This window comes from Acinonyx jubatus, chromosome B1 (genome assembly GCF_027475565.1).
Source record: "Acinonyx jubatus isolate Ajub_Pintada_27869175 chromosome B1, VMU_Ajub_asm_v1.0, whole genome shotgun sequence".
Classification (NCBI taxonomy): domain Eukaryota; kingdom Metazoa; phylum Chordata; class Mammalia; order Carnivora; family Felidae; genus Acinonyx; species Acinonyx jubatus.
In genome coordinates, this window is record NC_069382.1 from 115,570,120 (window position 1) to 115,590,825 (window position 20,706).

General features: G+C 38.2%; 1 protein-coding gene across 4 annotated transcripts in view; it reads left to right on the plus strand.

Moving 5' to 3' along the window:
• The first annotated feature begins 1,788 nt into the window (after positions 1 to 1,788).
• Positions 1,789 to 20,706, plus strand: part of CXXC4 (CXXC finger protein 4) — a 28,220-nt gene continuing 9,302 nt past the window's right edge. Inside the window, exons 1-3 of one of the 4 annotated variants that reach the window (XM_053217088.1) lie at positions 1,789 to 2,150; positions 2,270 to 2,345; positions 4,827 to 15,775. In XM_053217088.1, coding sequence (XP_053073063.1) covers positions 5,084 to 6,292 — 1,209 coding nt within the window. In that variant the 5' untranslated portion in view covers positions 1,789 to 2,150; positions 2,270 to 2,345; positions 4,827 to 5,083 and the 3' untranslated portion in view covers positions 6,293 to 15,775. The other 3 variants (XM_027061789.2, XM_053217090.1, XM_053217089.1) reach the window with 3 other exon arrangements.

Genomic DNA, 20,706 nt, shown 5'->3' on the forward strand with positions numbered 1-20,706 from the left:
AGTGCCTACATTTTGCTGATCAATTTTCTACGATGCTAGGCTCAAAAAAGTAAAAAAAAAAAAAAAAAGAAGAAGAAAGAAAGAAAGAAAGAAAGAAAGAAAGAAAGAAAGAAAGAAAGAAAATGGCCTTCCTTGCTTTTACAAGGAATTAACAAAAGTATAAAAAATCTTATCAGTGAATTTAAGTAATTATTAACCATCCCGTTATTTTGTCTGTAAATGTCAGATAGCCAATTTGTTTAATTTTATAACCAACTTATTTTATGTTTAAAAAACACCAAAACATTCATATTAATCAATGAGTCATGAAAGAATCTTCCCCTCATTTCAGTAGTTACCCACTCTTGGGACATCAACTTCATTTATACACACCACAGTTCTTAACATCTTATCAATAATCAATCCTGTATAGTTGGCAGAATCTTGATATGGTCAAGGTCAATCTTTTGAAAATTCAAATATAAAATGGTTTAAAATATCTTTTCAGTATTTTGTTATTATAAAAGAAACAACTCATTATGCTACTTTTCTTCCTTTGCTGAAGATACACTATTGCCTTATTTCAGAATATTGTTTGAATTTTAATACAAAACTTTAGAACACCACGTTAAACAGTCTATTTTTTTTTCTTTTTTACTCTTGTAGCTTAATGTTAGCCGGTCTTAGGAAATTATTATCAAAAAAGATCCATGCTTTTATATATTATTTCATAACCATTTCCACTAGAGCATACTTCATTTCAATAGTAGGATAGCATGAATCCAGGAATATCTCATTTTGTTGAAGGCAGCAGTGAAAAAGTTAATTCATAGCTGCATTTATGAGTGAGTTTTATTTATACATGACCTGTGGTAAAAGATTTATCTGTCCATTATTAAGCTCTTTCTCTGAGTGTCAAGAAGTCATAGTAGTATAAAATCAATTAATGCAGATATAAAAGTAGTTTTGTTTGAGTAAAGTTTGAAATTAAAAATAGGGCAGTAAGTTAAAAATCTGAGTTAATACTTGGAACCACCAGATGGAACAGAAAAGAAGGGGATTGGAGGAGAGAGGGAGAGTGAGAGGAGGAAAGGGGAGAGGAGAGGCGAGGAGGGGAGGGGAGAAAGAAGAGAGGGAGAGAAGGACTGAGATTGATTTGGAGATCGGTCAAGCGTCACATCACCAATTTTTTACATTCTGGTATACAAATATTTAAAAGATGTGGACAACAAGAAACCTGATCCGTTTTCCCTTACTTTAAAGCCCCAAGTGATAAGATCTTTGAAAAAGTCTTTCTAGGTACAGCAGGAGAATTATTTAAAAGCCATGCGGCAGGGTGCGAACTAAGAGCATTCTTTAAACAAACGCGACCTTTTCTGTTTCGTGTACTCCTCTCCTCAACCCATCCAGAAAACCCAGACAAGTTTATTTACACACACACACCCGCACACGCTCCCCCCACCCCCCCCCCACACACACGCACACACACACACATGCACACGCCGAGAGAGAGCGGCGGAAACGCCCTCTTTCCATCCCTTCCAAGCAATTATCTCCGAGAGCAAAAGAAAATAATCAACGGCCCTCGGTGCTGGGCGTCTGAGCCGGAGAGCCGGGCGCCGGGAGGGAGGGCGAACGGCAGGCGAGCAGGGAAACGTGGCTCCTCCGCCGAGGAGAGGATTTGTGAAGGGGAGCGCCGGCCCGCGTGCGCCTCTTGTTCCCCGTGTAATTTGCAGCCAATCATCAGTAGGTGTCCACGTCCCTGCGTCCTCCTCACCTCGGCGCCAATCACCCCCCCGCCCCCGCCCCCGCCCCCAGCCTCCACACCTCCTCCCTCGCCTTTCTCTCGCGCTCCCCTCCCCCAGCAACCACACACACGCACACACACAAACAGAGAGGGAAGGGGGGAGGGTGAGAGAGAGGGAGAGAGAGAGAGAGGGGAGAGAGAGAGGCTCCCCGGCTCCCTCCCTCCCTCGCACACAGCGACTGGAGACGGACGGAGAGCAACGCGCTGGGAGAGGAGAGACCACCGAGAACAGCCCCGCGCTCTCACACATACACTCACACTCGGCTCTTTCCTCTCCCCCCACCTCCTCCTCCTTCCACCCCCACCACTAACACCATCTCCTCCTCCTTCTCTCTGCAACAAGAAAAAAAAAAGCCATTTACAGGTATTTTTTTTTTGATCCGCATATTTATTTATCCCCCCCCCCAACAGTTTGTTTACAAGTATTAAAGTTGTAATTGGGAGCTGCCAAGACACATCTGGATTTGTGTTTCTTTGTGTTAGGGGGTGATGTGCAACTAATTAAAGGCAGACTAGCAGCGTCTGCAAATTCTAAGGCTCCCCAAATAAAAAGAGACTGGTAAGTGATTGTTCTTTCTCTTTCTCTGGCTTTTTTTCTCTTAAATGTTTGCTGTCCGTTGGGATTGTAAAAGTAGATTATTAATGCTGGAGTCCAGCAATAAAAGGCGTCGCTGTATTAATTTATTAATTAATCTGCACCCGCCCCTCCTCCTGAATGTTAAATATGACCTTTGATCTCTATGTCTCTGGTAGACCAGACATACAATATTAGGCATGGACAGTCACATTGTTTAAAGGCAAAACAGGATCATGAAGTACGGTTGTCTAATTTAGCTTTGGAATAGGACTATAGTTATTTGTGTGTGTTTTATTTTGTTTTTTAAAGAAAATCCAAACAATAGCTGTGGCTTAGGTACCTTTTTCATGCTCCAGAGATGCATTGATTAAACAATAATGACCTGGATACTGGGCACAATCATTTTCTACAGTTTCTGGTGGCATTAAACCTTGAGGGAGGGAGGGGGAGGTGATGGCAATAGGACAAGCAAGGAAAGCTTGTGTTTGGAAACAGCCCTCTAATACTCTGGAAAAGGGACATTAAATTATTTCTTTATTTGGAACAAGGTCAAAAGACTAAAATGCTGAATTTTTTCCCTCCACTCAATGTGATAGCTAATGCATGGTTGGCATAACTAGTTTTTACTGAGTAGCAGTTATTATGGTCTTGCAGTTACAATGGGATTCACAGAAACTGAAGCTATATGCATCATCTTGCTGTGTCTTCCCCTACCCCCTTCCAAGCATCAAGAATATTTAGCCAGGAGCATTTGGGGGGCACCCTTTGTATTGCCATCAGACCTCTGAAGGGAGCAGTTTTCCCTAATGCGAAACCACAGAGGTGGTTCCTGAGTGATTAGGGGCTTTTGCTGTGATTGAAAGATGCCTACTAGCTTCTAATCCAGCCTGGGGTGAGGTTCCTTATCTTGATTTACTTTGCCTAATAGGGATTTGTTTACGTAAACCCCTCTTTTTAGGGCACCTCATCAGCAGGTCTTGAAGTTTTTGCACTTGGAGTTTGGGCATAAATGGTTCATTAATCTAATTATAACCATAATTACTATAATTGATATCCATTTTGAACTGAATATTTGAGACTACTGGGCCCCCATTTAGAATTCCCTGAACTCCACATTCCAGGCCAATATGTGGGCTTCAGAAGATGTCACCAAAAGATATTCTGCTCCCCCCCCCAAAATCTGGAAACAAAGAAACTGGGTTTTTTAGGTTAATATACACTTTATGTCTTTGCATTACTTCTTCAAGGGCTGAGATGTACCTCTTCCTCTGTGATAAACAACTAAAATATCTCTTCCTAAAGCATACTAATGGCCTATAAGCAAAGAGATGAATGCAAATACCCAGTTAACATTAAACTTTCCTTTTAAAAAGAGCAAAAGAAAAAAAATCTTTTTAAAGGTTATTTCTTCAGGTAAACACCACCTTAAGAGATCTCCCTTCCTCCCCCCCCCCATCTTTTACTCAATGTAAAAAGCAGTGAGTATGAGAGATTCTTAAAAAAAAAAAAAAGTCCCATGCTTTCCTCTTGTCTTGGGAAGAGACAGGAGTCTCCATTTGGAATTATTGGGAATATTCTTACAGAGGCTGCAGGCAGTTGGTTTAAAACCTGTGACATTGTTTGTATTATTTTTAAAAATTTGTATCTAGTCCATCTTTCTTTTCTTTCTTTCGTTCTTTCTTTCTTTTAAACAAGTAGAACACCACCCTCTTACCCCCACCAAGCCCCACCACCAAATGGCTTGTACAATTGAGACCTGTCCTTGGTCCATTGAATTAAGACCCTAACAGAGCCAGCTGTGCTGGGATTCAAACTAATGACCGCAGACACAGAAGGACACTGTGGCAGCTGGTAGTTCTTTTTTCCCTGCCTCTTTAGTTCGGATTGTATGTGGGCAGTCTCTCAGCTCTCAGTTGTATTGTGTTTGCTTACAGTTTATACTCGGATGTATTGTAGACTTTCTCAGTACTTCATTTGCTAATTTCCTGTTCATTTTCCTCATAGGGCCATTGCTGTTTTCTACTTTACAGCATTTGCATGCCCAGGCAGCACTTGTTCACACATTTCATAATGTTTAAATGCCCTCTGCTTAGAGGTAGTATCGCCCTCCCACCCCTGATTTGCATGTCTTTAGCACTCCAATTGCCCCTTTCCCTCGGCATTTGTCACCCCCGTCTTTCCTCTTTCCCTGGGTATCCTGGCTATTAATACATTTTCTCTGGAGGGTTATGAGAATAGGGGGGAGGAGCTGCGGTGTGCTGTGGGGTGGGAGGGAGTGGGTTGGGAGCGTGTGGGGGGGGTGGGCGGGAATCGGGGGGTCACGTCTTGATGATTGTCATGCAAACGACCTGACGAAGAATGCGGGAGCTCTCAGTGTCTGCGGTGGGGTGGGGAGGGAGGCTGTTTATTTATTTTTAATCTTTTTCCTCGTGCAGCTCGTTGGAATGACTTTCTTTATTTTAGTTGTAACAGTTGGAGGATAATGCTAAGGAAGACGCTGCCTGGGAATTCACCGTCTGTGGAAATGCGCCCCAGAGAGGAATAAAGCAGTCCTCACCTTGCTCTCCCCATCCGGACCCACTTTCCCTTCCCGCCTCGGCCCCCACCCCGACACCACCATCACCCCCTTCCCTCCCCCCCACCTCCCCCCCTTTCCCACCCAGGTGTCGGACCAGGCGGTCCCCACTTCCACCCTGCACCCCTTCTTCCCCCCCTGCACCATGAACACCAATGTCTGCGTGGAGCCCGGGCCGAGCCCGGAGGCCCCGGGCTTGCCCAAGGAAAGCCACCTGCCCGAGGGGGCCCTGAACAGCCTTGTGGATTACAACTCGGAGATGGAGCGCTACCGCTCCTTTGCCACCTCCTTCTACAAGACCAACGGGGGCGCCTTCCCGCAGGCGGCCAAGATCGCGCGCATCACCACCCCCATCTTCCCCAGCAGCGCCGCCGCCGCCGCGGCCGCCGCGCGCATCGGCATGTCCCCCTGGAACTGCGACAACGCGGCCACCGCCGCCGCCGCCACCGCCATGCTCTGGGGCAGCGGCGGGGGCGGGGGCGGCGGCGGGGGCGGCGGCGGCGGCGGGGGCGGCGGGGGCGGTGGCGGGGGCGGCGGGGGCGGCAGGAAATCCTCCTCCGCCGCCGCCTCCTCCTCCGCCTCCTCCTCGGCAATCCTCCCCGCCGGCGGCGGTGGCGGCGGCGGCGGCGGCGGCGGCGGTGGCGGCGGCGGCGGCGGCAGCAGGACCAGCATGCACCACCGAAACGACTCCCAGAGGCTGGGGAAAGCTGGCTGCCCGCCAGAGCCGTCGTTGCAAATGGCAAATACTAATTTCCTCTCCACCTTATCCCCTGAACACTGCAGACCTTTGGCGGGGGAATGCATGAACAAGCTCAAATGCGGCGCTGCTGAAGCAGAGATAATGAATCTCCCCGAGCGCGTGGGGACTTTTTCCGCTATCCCGGCTTTAGGGGGCATCTCATTACCTCCAGGGGTCATCGTCATGACAGCCCTTCACTCCCCCGCAGCAGCCTCAGCAGCCGTCACAGACAGTGCGTTTCAAATTGCCAATCTGGCAGACTGCCCGCAGAATCATTCCTCCTCCTCCTCGTCCTCCTCAGGGGGAGCTAGCGGAGCCAACCCGGCCAAGAAGAAGAGGAAAAGGTGTGGGGTCTGCGTGCCCTGCAAGAGGCTCATCAACTGTGGCGTCTGCAGCAGTTGCAGGAACCGCAAAACGGGACACCAGATCTGCAAATTTAGAAAATGTGAAGAGCTAAAGAAAAAACCTGGCACTTCACTAGAGGTCAGAGGAGATGATTTCTTGTTTCCCAGTCTCCCCCCTTCCCTCCTCACTCCCCTCTCTTCTCCCCTTCAGGGCTTCTTGTCTGGCTTGAAGATGCAGTACCCCTTTCCTGAAGCTTCCTTCAGGTTGTAAGATACAGTCGCAGGTGGTTGCGAGGGCACGGCCTCTCCACCACCCTCCCCAGCTGCACTTCGCGTGGAACTGGCCTCCAGATGGGGGGGGGGGGTGCGCCCCTCCTTTTTATCTGTGGTGGTAAACTAATGTAATTGGTTTAAAAAAATCAGAAGTTTCACATTCAGTATGGTCAAAAATGCCCCCCTCCCTCTTAGTATTAGTTTTAAAAGCATCTCTGCCCAAAGGATTGGACACTTCGCGTTTTATATACTTTTATAGGCTAAGGGAGACTTCTTAGTGGCCCAGTTATAACAGTGAGGGCACACTTTGTGGCACAAAAGCCTATAGTTCCATTAAAACACAATCGGAGTGATCATTGAAGCTGAAATACATGCTTCCAAAAGGATGTTCTACCCCCTTCTAGAATAGTTTTTTTTTTTCTCTCCACCGTGATAAAAAACGTTTCTATTTTCCATTTTCTGCATATCTGGTGGTTTTTTTGAGAAAGCAGAAATAATATGGAAAGCTGAACACCACCTGCAATTTTTAAGAAGGATGTGTCTAAGAATAAAGGGACGAAATTAGTTCAGTTCGGGCAGGTGATGGTAATTCTATTTAAGAATTGTTTCATGTAGTTTCAGAAACAAATGATTCCAAAAAAATTTGGTTACCAAAGTATATTTACTCTGGGCTCTGCATCTGACAAAGTAACCATTTTTGTGGTCACAAAATTGTTCTATACACCAAGCACAGTTTCGATTGATACCCTAGATGGTCAATAATAATTTCTTTTTCCTATATGACCTTACAACAGGCATGTACTGATTACCACTAAAGTAATTGTTAAATTAGGCTTTTAATTATGTTAAATACAAGGAGTGATGTGTCTGGTGGAAATTTCATATGGTAACTTGATCAAAAAGGGAAAAAAGGTACAATCATAGGTAAATGGTTTTAGTGGAATGTTTAACAAAGAAATATGGAAAAGTAATCGTATTTAGTCCCTTGATAAAATTTGCAGAGTAGATGGCAGGATGTTCATATATACTTGAGAATGTAGATAGTGGATTTAGCATTTGGGAATGTTCTATGGGTCAGATTATAGAGTGAGACTGGCTCTCACAAGTTATTATCAGAGGGCACTTGCACATTCTTTTTAAAAATTGCGAGCACTGCTTCAAGGAGTTTTCTCCATGAAGGAGAACCTCTTTAAAAGGTTAAAAGAGGAAAGTTAAAGAATTCTGTTGCAGGTTTGAACACAAATAAGATACAGATTTTTTTTTTAAGTTTTATTAATATACCAAGCAAATGGCACTTTGGGATTCCAAAAAAAACCCACAGTGTTGTATTGCTATCATTATTGATTGTGATCAGGTCCATCAAAACATTGCACTTATCCCTCCTTATAAGAGAATTCATCTCTTTGTCAAGAGTTTGACTTTACTTCAGAGTGGTTTACTACCTTTCCTTTGGCAATGCTGCTTAAACAAAGATAATAGCAATTATAAAAATGCAGGTCTATCTATTTTCTTAGGTGGCAAAAACTAGTTTTTAGTTTTTGAATTGTGTTTTTCTGGATTAATTTATTGCAACTTACCTCTAGTCTCTAAGGCCTATGGGAATTAAAATTCAGTTCATGATAAAAATTTCCTGTCAATGCCCAGTTGATAAGGACTAGATGGCTTTATTTTTCCTCTTTAACTATATAGTATGTAGCATAATAGATTTCATGTTGCAAGTAGGCTACACCTTCAGCTAGACCCATGGCCCAGACTGCATCCCAATTTAGAGTATGCAGTGGGTAGGGCCACTGAATAATTCTGATTTACTTAGTAAATAACCGCTCTGAAGGAGCTTAATGTGGCTATCAATAGGTTTTCTGCACAAGTTTCTATGCTGATTTATCAGTCTAGACAAATTTCATAAATTTTTTTTCCATTTTTTTCTCATTTGGGTAGTTTTCCCACAGACTTGTTGTGATGTTTAAATTCCTTAGACATTTTGATCACAGATGATCCCATAGTACTACCTTTTCTTTTAAATCCACGTGCACAAAAGTTCTGTTGATCTTCAGAAAATGGGGTGTGGGTGAGAAGGGAAACAAATTTCAGTCTTCATAGAGCTCTCTGAAGATGTTTTCCTAACTACATACTCCTTCCTACAAGAAGGTCATGGTTCAAGGCTAAGATTGTTAGTGGAATGCTATTTGGCAGAAAGAAAAAGTTTGGGGGAGGGGTTTTGTTTTGTTTTTTAATTGGCTAAGACTCTATCTAGCTTATTTTAAAAAGGCAATTGCAGCCTTAAGCACATGTGTAACCACACAGTTATGGTTGTAGGAAACCAGCTGGATGCATGTCAGAGTGACAGGGTTTACATGACTGAACCAAAGCTGGAGCAGTGTTTGCTGGTGGGTGAAAAGTCCCCTGCTGACCTGCTTCCCTCTCTAATTTGGTTCCTGTAAGTTATCATCATCTGTGGAGATGTTTTAGAGATTGGATAGACTCCCTGGCTGAGGATAATGATTTGGGGTTTCATTATGGGTATTACCTGTGGACTTCAGGTTTAAGTTCAGTAGCTAATATTTGTTGGCTTTAAATTATGGACACCAATTAATAATTGCATCATCATTAGTTTTATTCTTATTTATCATTTCAAACCTCATGAGTCCTTCTTTCCATTGACTTATTCTCCTCAAAGACTGGAGGCTTAATCAGATTTTCAGGGTGAGTAAACTGAAATTAAGACAGATTCACATGGTTGTTTTGGGATTCTTGCCCACATTTTTTAAAGCCTCCTCTCTGGCATTCCTTTTAGAACAACCTAACTTATTTTCACATTTTCCTGCTTCATCTCATGTTAAGAGCATCTTAATGCCTTGGAAATATGTTTATAAAATCACCCTCTTGATAATATTCCATAAGATAACAATGCACATAAAACAAATTTAGTTTTTCTGTGATACTGTGTATTTGCACAGAACACTGTTCATTTAGTCAATTACTGTATTAAAAACTTGTCACTAATTATTCAAAGCAGTTATTACAAATACTATATGCCCTTTTTGCAACAAAACTTACCTTAAAAACTTGCATCCTAAATGATCAATATTAAATTGAGAGATTTTAATAAACATGTGATTATGCATTATGATAATAAGTTACATAATAGCACTTTGTCTCATGGAAAGGTAATCAATCCTTCAGTTTTCAGATTCACAGTAGTTACATTTCTGATATGAAGATCTAACTTTTTAAAATATCTCAGCCTCATATGACTCAAGGGATAGAATCATCCCTTGGGCAACCCCAGCCTCTTAGTCCCTGAACATTGTTCAGGTGACATGATTGATCTCTGTGGGACAGCATTAGAGACCACACAGATCTGGTTTCTCTCCCATTAGCTGATTTATGGAATTACATTAGTAAGCAGCACCTCAGGAGATTTCCCTGCCCCCACCCTTGGCTCTCAGCTCTAAGTTACACACTGGCATCACAAGCTGGAGAAGGGACTTGAAAAGGGTACCTTAGAGGGAAGAGACTGAGAAACTAGAAACTCAAGAAAAAGAACAATTTCAATCACTTTCTTCTCTTTTCTCTCATTAAAAAATTTATCTGCTGAATATACAGGCCAACAATTTTGGTTGTGCTTCTCAGGGGTTTGGTGGAAAACATCCAAATATTGCCCCAAACTTGATAACTTGATTTTTTTGAGGAGTGTTTTAGGGGAGGAGGGACATGTTTCTTATATATGCTATTAAGTTCTGAGAGCCCCAGCCACCCAAATGACAATTGTAGAATTCTGGACAAAGCATTGTCTGCAAGGGAGATGGTTCCTGTTTCCCAAAGAAATTCATTTGTAGACCATGTATAAAATAGGGTGTCCTTCACACTCAGCATCTGTCTAGTTAAATAATTGACAATGTTAATAAGTTTTTGAAGTTTGGTGACTTTTACATAAAAAATTTATAGGTAAATACGGATGTTTCCTATCTTAAAGTGAAACATCCACCAGTTTGTCATTTTATATCATAATTTAAAAATGAGTTTTCAATTTTTAGTTTCAAAAATCAAAAACGTGCCAGTTTATAAAAGCGTAAATTTTTGTTTTACTCTCAAAATGCAAATATATAACTATCAAGGGAAAGAGGAAAGTTTTCAATCAACTTAAACAAAATGATAGGATATTAACAGGTGTGTAATATAGAAATAATGTAGGAACACAATCCTGAATTTCATAAGTGATAAGAAAAAAGTTCAGAAAAGTTTAACTTTGACTAAAGTCAACTAGATTTGTGGTCAAGGCATCATACTGTAATACAAGTCCAGTGCGATTTTCCTTCTATCACTAGATTTAGTGCAAGGTGGTCCAAAGTTGTTTTTAAAAGGACCATACATTTTCAATAATTCCTAAATGAAAATAATACCCCCACCTATCCAAATACCATGAAACTTCTAAGCAATCTTTGGCATGGCAATTAGGAATAGTAGAATAAAAATAATTAAAATTCATATTTAAGGTATCCTGTAGGAATGTTTGGGTGAAATTCAACTGTCCTCAAACAAAATACAAACCAATAAGCAACCAGAAAGCCAATCAGAACAAATCAGTAAAAACGACAACAAATTTTAGACTAACCAGATAAAAATATTGGACATTTTAAATAAGAATGAAGAGTGTATCTATTGATTAGGAAAATAAACAAAAGTTACTTGATTCCTAAACTTTTTGATGAGCTGATTACAGAAACAGTGCTGTATATTTTGGTTAGCCTTAGTCAGCTGTTTTCCTGGGTGAATAGTTAGGAGTTTTGTATAGTCAGACTTACAGAATGATATTAACAGAGTAAATTAAAAAAAAATCGTCTGTCCACTAAAAATGGAAAGGAGTGCAAACAGGTGGGCATTTCATCCATATTTGCTCTAGTTTGCCAGGTTGGAGACTGATGATCTATATGGGAGTGACCCTGGAAACCCTGTAGGATATTCCTTCTGGATTCACAAGTAATATAAACTACTTGCGTAGGTCGAAATGTGTTTTTAAAAACTCTTTTGAAATAGTTGGTACTTAGAACTGTTCAAACTGTTTAGACTCAGTTGGTTAGATTGTCTGAATGCATAGTTCGTTTTTACCCGAAAACAATTCACCTTTTAATCTTGCTTTGAGAAAGCATAACAAAATGTCCTACTGTCCAATAAATTTCACAAGAGTGTAAATGCTTCCATTTTTTACATGTTTTCTTACATTATGCAAAACATTAAACTAATATATTCATTATGTAAAAATATCTAATCAAATTAGTAGGTTAAATTCAAGAGTTAGTGAATGGCCCAAGTATATATCTACATTGGATAAAGGACTCACATCTCTTTTAGTTTTCCTTTATTTTTAGATTAGTCATTAAAAGGCAAAAATGCACCCAAAATAATGGTAGACTCTTCCATTTTTATGTGGGATTTTCAGTCACTGATTAGAATGTAGATGATCTTGTTTGGGAATGTGGAACACTTGAGAAAATACCATCTTTTACAAACATTTGTTTTCAAGAATACTTTTTATTGTAATCAGTGTAAATTTTGAAGATTTTGCGTATGTGTAATTTTATTCCTTCACTTGCTTTGTGGTGCTTCTGTTCATTCTTGACATAGTTTTTCATCTGGCATTATGCTCTTGTCCTTATGAGTTTCAAAATATTTGGGGGAGCGGCACAAGGGTGGTCTATCTTTCAGTCGTATCTCGTTCCATCACATACAAACACCTGTCCTAAAATTGAATTATTCTGCACGTTAATCGACAAGCCTCCCTCCATTCAGCATCATATGTTTTCTGTTGTTTATTGAGTTATGTTGCACCATACTTCAGATGCGACAGCCATTTAATAATGTTGAAGACTTAGCTCTGCAGGGGCTAAAAGGATCCCAGCAGGCTTGTTAACTTCTACTCTAAAACATTATGAGAATTTTTTTTTTCCTCTGTGAAACTTCGGAGCTTTCCCTTAATTTGTTTTAACAGCCTAAGAATCTGAAGCCAGGTATGAGAGCGAGCCTGTTAAATTTGTCCTGTTTTTCCTTTTCTTAATATTTAATGCATTTATTTCACATTACATTACTTACTCTAAAGCAAATGGCAAAGCAAAAATTACTTTTTTAAGGAAGTAATATTCAAGATGTATTTCTTTGATATAAAACCAAATATAGGTTATATTAGGAAAGTATACTACTAGTTTCTTGGCTTTTCATTTCTTTTATAATTAAAAATTATATTCGGGCCATGTGGCCACAGTTAGATGATGTGTTATGGGAAGAGCCCATAGTATTGGGTAACTTACAGTTGAAATGTCAGGTACATCAGCATAACTTATCTGAACTTTATTTCCTCATCTATAGAATGGGGATAATAATACCCACTAGCTTACAACTTTTTGATATTATATGTAGGTTTGTATACTCTGCATACTGAAAGATGCTATGCAATTTCTCATTCCTATTTTAAAGTCGTCAATGAAAAGTAGAGAATAAGACAATTATGTTTACAGATAATTCAGTACACAGGCAGGCTACTTATGGTTTTCAGACATTAAAGCCCAGATAAACTCTGTTGTAGCTTGTGTTTTCTGGATTTTTGCTTTAATCATCCAGTTCTCCAAATAACTGGCTTGATTTCACTTGGAAAGAGATAAACCTGATAAACAAGTTTTCCTTGTTCTTGTATTGTCAAATGCCCAGGAAAACTGCACAACTCACCCAGTCAAGTCAGTCAATGGGATGAGCCAAATTAAACACATTCGTGTGCTTCCTCCTTCCTCACCAAAGGCACACCATTGCCATTAATTTCTCTAACTTTTAATGGGGGCGGAGGGTGGGGGAGAGTGTATGTGTGTTTCCCTTTAACTCAATACCTTCGTTTGGTTACTCTTTTCTTTATTTGGCAGACATGGGGAGTTATTCTAAATGTGAATTCGTTTAAGAAAATCATTGTGAAAAGAAATGGTTAAATGCTTGTGAATTCTAGTTGGAGAACATATTTAATAAATATTGGAAAATTTTACTTACTTTTGTTTTGAAAGATAGGTGTGTGGCGGGGGAGCGTAAAACAGATATACATTCTGAGATAAAAAGTAAAGTAACTATGAAGAACTTTCCTTTTTCTTCTTAATAAGGAGAGAATATTTGTGAGGTAAAGAAAGTTAGTGAGTGGTAATAGAGAAGGCTGATGGTTTTCTGGGAGAAAATAGTGATAAACCCTAAGACAGGTGAGATACTAACCCAGAAAGCACTAAAAACCAAATAGAAAGGAATATTCAAGTCAGGATGCAATGCAGTATCTAGAAGGAACTTTGTCAAGGCAGGATATGGATGTCTGCTTTGCTTCAGCAGTTACAGAAGTTTTGCAAAGAATGGAAACTATAAAATGAGGGAATATAATATTTTTATGACTTCACTCAATACATTTGGTTTGGGAGTCAGAGCTAAAGCTCAAGTTCAGTGGAGTGGCAGCTGAATCAGAGACAAGGAAAACAGATTGTGTTATAGCTGATGTTATTATTTTTACTTATGTCTTTGAAACATTTGGTAGAATAATTCCAAAGTGTAGCTAAAAGAGAATGCTTCCAAGATGGGTGGAAAATGGTGTCCCATTTGTATCTCCTCTGCATCTAAATTCATACTTTAGAGGACATTCTTGAGAACGTGAAGAAGTGTCAAATTGGTGAAAACTCTGCTGAAAGTACAGTTTCCTGGTCAGAAATTAAACACACACGCACACACACACACATACACACACACACCTGGATGACTGATAGAATCAAAAGGATAATGATCTAAGAGGATGAGAGGGGAAAAGGGTATATGTTTATACATCACCAAGACTTATGGCATTTCTGTATATTTCAGCAATTCTAGCAAATTCCAGAGAAGGTATATTTTCTTCAAAACCTTACAGAGTGAAAAAAAGTGGAATACATTTTAAAAGAAAGATAGACTATGTACATTTAATTCATTTAATTGTGCAGAAAGGATGATTGCGAGTGTTGGTGAATTGGTGGTAGAAAAATTAACTGTGCTGGTGAAAGATTTGTCTATGGGAAATGTTCTTGTGTGTAGGTAAGATGAGACCAGTGATGGTTTTGGTGGAGTCAAGAATAAGGGAAAGAGCTAAAATTCTCGGTTGTATATAGATGGATGAAAATTGAAAAGATGTGGAATCTTCTAGTAAGCACTAAATATTTCGTGTGCTCTAATTTTCATCCATGAAAAACAAAACAGAGAACACTGGCCTTTTCCGTCCCCAAAGAAATACAGATCTTTTGTGTAAGTCTACTGTAGAGAATTAAATTCTTTATGAAGTGGAGTGGTTTTTGGATTTTCCTCATGTGATTCTCTTCACATGAATATGTTATTTGTGTGGCGTAGAGCTGTGTTTTTCAAACTGCAGGTGACAGAACATTAGTGGTCCATGTGTTGGCTTACCACAAGGATTTTTAGAAAGTAGAACAGAACAGAGTGGAACATAAAATATATGAGTGCAGCACATATAGTAAGAGTACATATTGTTAAACTTCTGTTTCAGTTTGTATGTATACATAAATGTATGTGTATGCATGTACTAGGCTGCTATGTAAAATGTATCTCTAAGTGTTGGTTGCAGTCAAAAAAATTTGAAAAACACTAGTTTAGTGGCAGCAACAACACTATTGAACAAGTCTGTAGTGAGGAAAGAAATTATATTTGTAAATGGAACAATGTTAACAAGATAAAGAGTAAAATTTAAATGTCTTTCTTAAATAGTGTGTCTTCACTTCTAGGCAGGTCTGTACCTATGCTGTATAATCCTGAATACATGGTATGTTACTGAGCACATAGAAAACCCCTGATAAATTCAATTCAATTTAACAAATCTTCAGGTAGGAACTCTTATTTTCTAAGGTTTGTGGTAAGTGCTGTGGATGTATACATACATATATGTTCATACACACACACACACACACACACACACACACACACAGCTGCTTAAGGACCTTGAATTTTCTTTATTTCTACCTTTTACAGTACCCATCGAAATCCCTAACTCTACATCTTAGTCAGCCCTCCATCTAAGATACTTAATTTCCTACTTCATTCTCAACTCTCAATCCAAGAAATGAACACATTTAAAATGATATAATTGAATTAAAATGATATAATCGCTCTGGAAGCAACCTCGTACCTATGTATAAGCCTTGGGATTCCTTGATTCATCCTTGGCTTAGTTTTTCCCCAGATTTAAATAAGAAATACAAATTGCTGTTTATGATCTCTGCTTGGTTACCTCACGTGATTATGTGATGAAGTATTAAGTTTTCTTTAGTGTTCTAGAATTTGTCAAGGAATAAGAAAACAAAAAGAATACTTGCCTTGAACATTTGAACATACTGAGAATCTACAGTATGACTTGTTATTTTAAGTGTATTTTACAGAGTACTGGAAACTCTTGTTTGACCTGAATAAAAAAGAAGTAAAGGAAGAAAAGGAGGGAGGGAGGAAGGGCAGGGAGAGTGTAGTGTTACAGATTAAAGGGAAATCAGAAAGGAGCATACTGGTAGAAAGGATTGTCATGCTCAAGGTCATCTGCTTGAGTCTGGTTTAAAGAAGAGATTGGTAGAAATAGTTAATGTCTCAAAATTTCTGTAAAGATGACGTAAGTCTTAGCTTAGACCCTCTAGAACCCCTCAGCATTGTTTCTTTTCATTTACCATAATGAAAAAAGTAGTTTCACAGAAACTAGGTTTTGTTTAGTGTTGTGTTTTTTTTTCCTTTTAATTTCTCTTTAAGATTAATTAACTCAGGTCTACAGTTAGAAATGTAGCAAAGCCAAGGTGAGAAAACTAATGCTCAAAATGAAAAATAGTGTTTCGGGAGACAGAGGCCATCCTCTACCTATAAACAACTCATTTTTCAAAAATAACTGTAGTTTTTTGTGGCTATACAGAGAACTTCCTGGAAAATACAGAATGTACATGCAAAAAAGACTCCAGAAAAGTGGCAGAAAGAATATTAATCGCTACATCTTATAAATTCTATGCTTGAAAAAAAAGTTAGGCTTATTAATATACTCTGCTGGTTAGTTAGCTTTGTGAAGGTGGCTATGTTTGCACAAAGATGGGGCAAAAGATATTCATAGAAAAAGAAGTAATATATGGAAACTCTCTGAGGAGAAATTTCAATCTAAACATTTGAGGACTTGCTCTAGCACAAGATTTGCTGATATTATGGTAGTGTAGAATGCTTAAGAGTATATATCCTCTTAATGAGGGACATTAACCAACATATATTTCTAAAGAGCTAGATAAACACGTAATAACTTGATAAAGTTAAATTATAATAGTTACTGACTATATGTCATTTAATTTTGTTATTTAAAAAGAAAAAAGGAGAGAGACCAAAAACTGCATGTTATTCTCAGGAATATGGTTTTAACCAAGTACATTATTTTGATGATAACATCTTTATGACCAAAACATTTGGAACTGACTCTAAATTCCTCTAAGTAATTCATGGACCTAAAACATTCTCTGTTTTTGGGCTGGGTCTATACAAGTGGTTGGAATTTTGTCATAGAGGATTCCAAACCAGATGCAGTCCAGTGACCACATCCAAGATGCTAAGGAACTTAGCCTAGTGAGAAAAAATTTTATTAAAGTTATTTTCACTTTTTATATAATACAGAAAAAAAATATTTCTCAAATTCTCAGATCTATAATAATTCAAAGATAAGCACTGTAATTATAGAGGTTTGGTGTAACTATTGTGTTTCATTTGAATACATGTTAGAGACTATCCAAATCATAGCTTTGGTAGTTTTAAAAAGTCACCTCTTGGTATTTTTTAATGTGGCTTCCTATTTCCTCCCATTTTACAAGAATATTTCCACAGTTCACTGTCTACTTTAAAATCAATCAACATCTTCAAAATGGTCCAACAACTTGATCAAGAAAAGAATGATGGTCGTTTTTTCAATAGCTGATCAGCAATGATCTTACCTAAAGGTATCATTGCATGAAACAGGATTAGTAGAGTGACTCTGAGGGGACATAAAATTATCTAACTTTTGTCTGTCAGTTGGGTGGGTAGGTAGGTAGGTAGGTAGGTAGATAGATTAAGATTCATTTATCATATAACCACATGTATTTGTATATATATTCATAAGTGAAATCTAAGCATATGGAACATATAAGTAGAATTAATTCTAATCATTTTTATAGTATTGATGTTATTAATCTAATTTTTGCTTTTTAATCTGTTTTACATTTAATTTCCTTTCACACTCCCTCTAAGAACTTTTAACATAGGGTTAAAAATACTGTATATAATTGTTTTTCAGAAACACCTTTTTAATTTGTGGACTGTTGAAATTTTTTCTTCTTTCTGCGTACCATCCCCTTACAGTTTATTTTTATATGTCCAAGAACATTTTCATCACTAAACAACTCATCTATAACACAATAAACTTATTTATTAGAAAGATGTGACTTGAAGTGTTTTTACCAAAATCAGTTGAAATATGATCCTACATAGCATTATCAAGAGACTTGCTTAAATACAGTAGTTGCATTAAATACTAGGACCAAAAGTGGGCGCCTTTTTTGTCACTTTGGGATCCATGTCCAAGTCATGGCGTTCAGCTGTTACTTTCCTTTCTACCAACCCACTCCTATTCTTTAGACACACATTCTCCTTTAGGCAGTTATTTTCCTAACGGGCTCTACCACCACATTGATGTGACTTTAGCATCTGTATTACATACTATAACAACTCAGCTTTCCATCTGCAAAGGTTAGCTAGGTTTGTCTTGTAAAACGTCATGCTGTCGTAGTCTAAAACCATCACAGTGGTGATGGTGAGGGTGGTGGTGTTCATGTAGGAGGAGGCGGAAGAGGAAGAACTGTCAATATTGGCAAAGCAGGAGGAGTTGTAGGAGCAATGGCCCGCAGAGAATGGATACTAATGAAAAAACCATTGCGAGTTCTCCACCATTAATCAGAGAAATCCTGGCCATAAACGTCAATCTGAAAACCAAAAAAGTTGAGTTCTCCTTATAATCATATTTAAGGCCTCCAAAAAAGTGGGTCATAAAACATATCCAGTTACTCATTTGGTTCTTTCTTTCATTTAGAAAGGGGCCTAATATTCCAGTTAGTGGTAATACTGATAAGTATTTTTAGTTGACATCTGGATAATGGCCAAAACAAAATGTGAGTATAATATATATATTATACAGTTATATGATAAATGAATCTGAATTATGAGGAAAGTTAGTCTGATGCATATCACATATGTGATATATATATATATATATATATCATGATATATCACAAATAGATATCGTACATATATCATATCACACATATGATATATATCACATAGTATATAAGGCATATATATTACAATAGAACAGAAAAAGAAAGGTGTAATCTAAAAAGTAGAAGCTATACTTATATTAATTTATATATTTTAATTGAGGTATTGTTAACAAATAAAGTTGTTTATGATTGTAATAACAGTAAGTTGTTAGACTGTGAGATTATCATATATCACAAAATAATTGTTCTCTCAGATTTACTGACCTATGCTATACTTGTGCTTGCTAAAAGTTCTAGCAAAGTTAGTGGGTTACTGGTCTATGATTTCTACAATATATTAATTATAAATAGGATGTAGAAAAATATTTCTGCTAAAAAATTTTTGGTATGTCTCTAACATTTTCTAGGTATCATTTTAGATCATAATTATCAATTTTATCGATGTACTGTGTGTATTCCCATCCACAATATTGTATATAGAATAAAATTTTTTCTTCTCCAAGTAGGTTTTGAAATTTTGTCAGTAAAAGAAATTGAGAACCTATATAACTTGATGTTTTAGCATTCTTTGTGAACCAAATCAGAAAAAAAAATGTAGTTTTCTTCACCATCAGGAATCCTTTTCCTTTTCTTAACGCAAAATACTCTAAAGTTTTGAAGTTTCATATGAAGCCGAAACAAAATATAATCAAATATCTAAAGGCAAACATTGGTACCTACTATTATCTTTTGTCATACTTGCATACTTTCTATTGCAAAATTTCAGTGATTCATTAAGGTGTCAAGTTCTTATGTGACAAGGTGAGCCAAATGCTGTGAGGTGTTCCCAGTTTCAAGGTCTTAGATGCTTGGAGTCTAAGAAACATAGGGGATTCCTCACAGGAAAACTATTTCAGCAGAGTTTAAAAGAGGCTGTATTGGCTAACTGCAGTTCTAAATTGCTTTGCTTTTGGTTGGAAAAAGTATACTTCACATCATTATATGAGAATCGAAAAATGATCGGATGATTTCCATTTCTTTAATTAATAATAAATGGGAAAACTAGAAATAATTTTCTGATTAGTAGAAGAATAACAGTCGCCCAAAACACTCCAGGTTGGAAATCATTGTATTAGAACCATCCTGTTGTTTCACAGTAGAATTCCGAAGACCCAGGTGAATCACTGAGATTTTTGGATTCAAAAGTATATGAATAAATAATAGATATATTTAACTTTAGTTACAGAATTTTCAAATGTCATAATTATTATCTCAATTTATAGACTTATGCATTCTGAAGTAAATTTCAACATCAAGTTGCCTTTAATTTGCCCTTTGAAAGTTCATGTCTAGCTTTATTAAAATGATGAGTATTGTTTAGTGCTGTACTTTATATATTGTAAAAAAGGTATAGATATCCCATTTTCAGCTTTCAGGAGGTGAATTTTTTTAGACTTGCCATATTTTATTTTTTTCATTTAAAATTTTTATTTTAGAGAGAGAGAGAGGGAGAGCAAATGGAGAGGGGCAGAGAGAGAAAGAGAGAGAGAGAGAGAGAGAGAGAGAGAGAGAGAGAGAGAGAGAATCTTAAGCAGGCTCTGTGCTCAGAGGGGGGCCCGCAGTGGGGCTCAATCCCATGACCCTGGAATCACAGCCGTTGGATCATAACCTGAGCTGAAATCAAGTCAGATGCTCAACCGACTGAGCCACCCAGCCACCTCTGGACTTGCCATATTTTAAACAAAAGTGTGTAGATGCAGGCTCAACCTGAAGATGTCACAGTTCACGTGACTGCTCAACAGGCACAAAAAAAGAAAAAAATACTCAAATTCTAAGGTGGCAGCTTTTGGTAGTTTTGTGTATTTTAGGTTGTTTAATTTATGTCTTCATTGCTGATTTAACAGAACTTAAATAATACCATTGCCGGAGGCAGATTGATAATTTTTTGTATTCATTTTTTAATGTCAGTGTAAACTGTACTTGGGTTTGGGTTATATCATTCTATTATTCAGGAAAGTATCATTGCTTTTTAAAGTTATTTAGGAGGGAAACAGAAGCCAACCCTTTAAGCTCATTAGTTTAATTTCTTCGGTATGTGGCTCTGGCTTTCATAGGGATG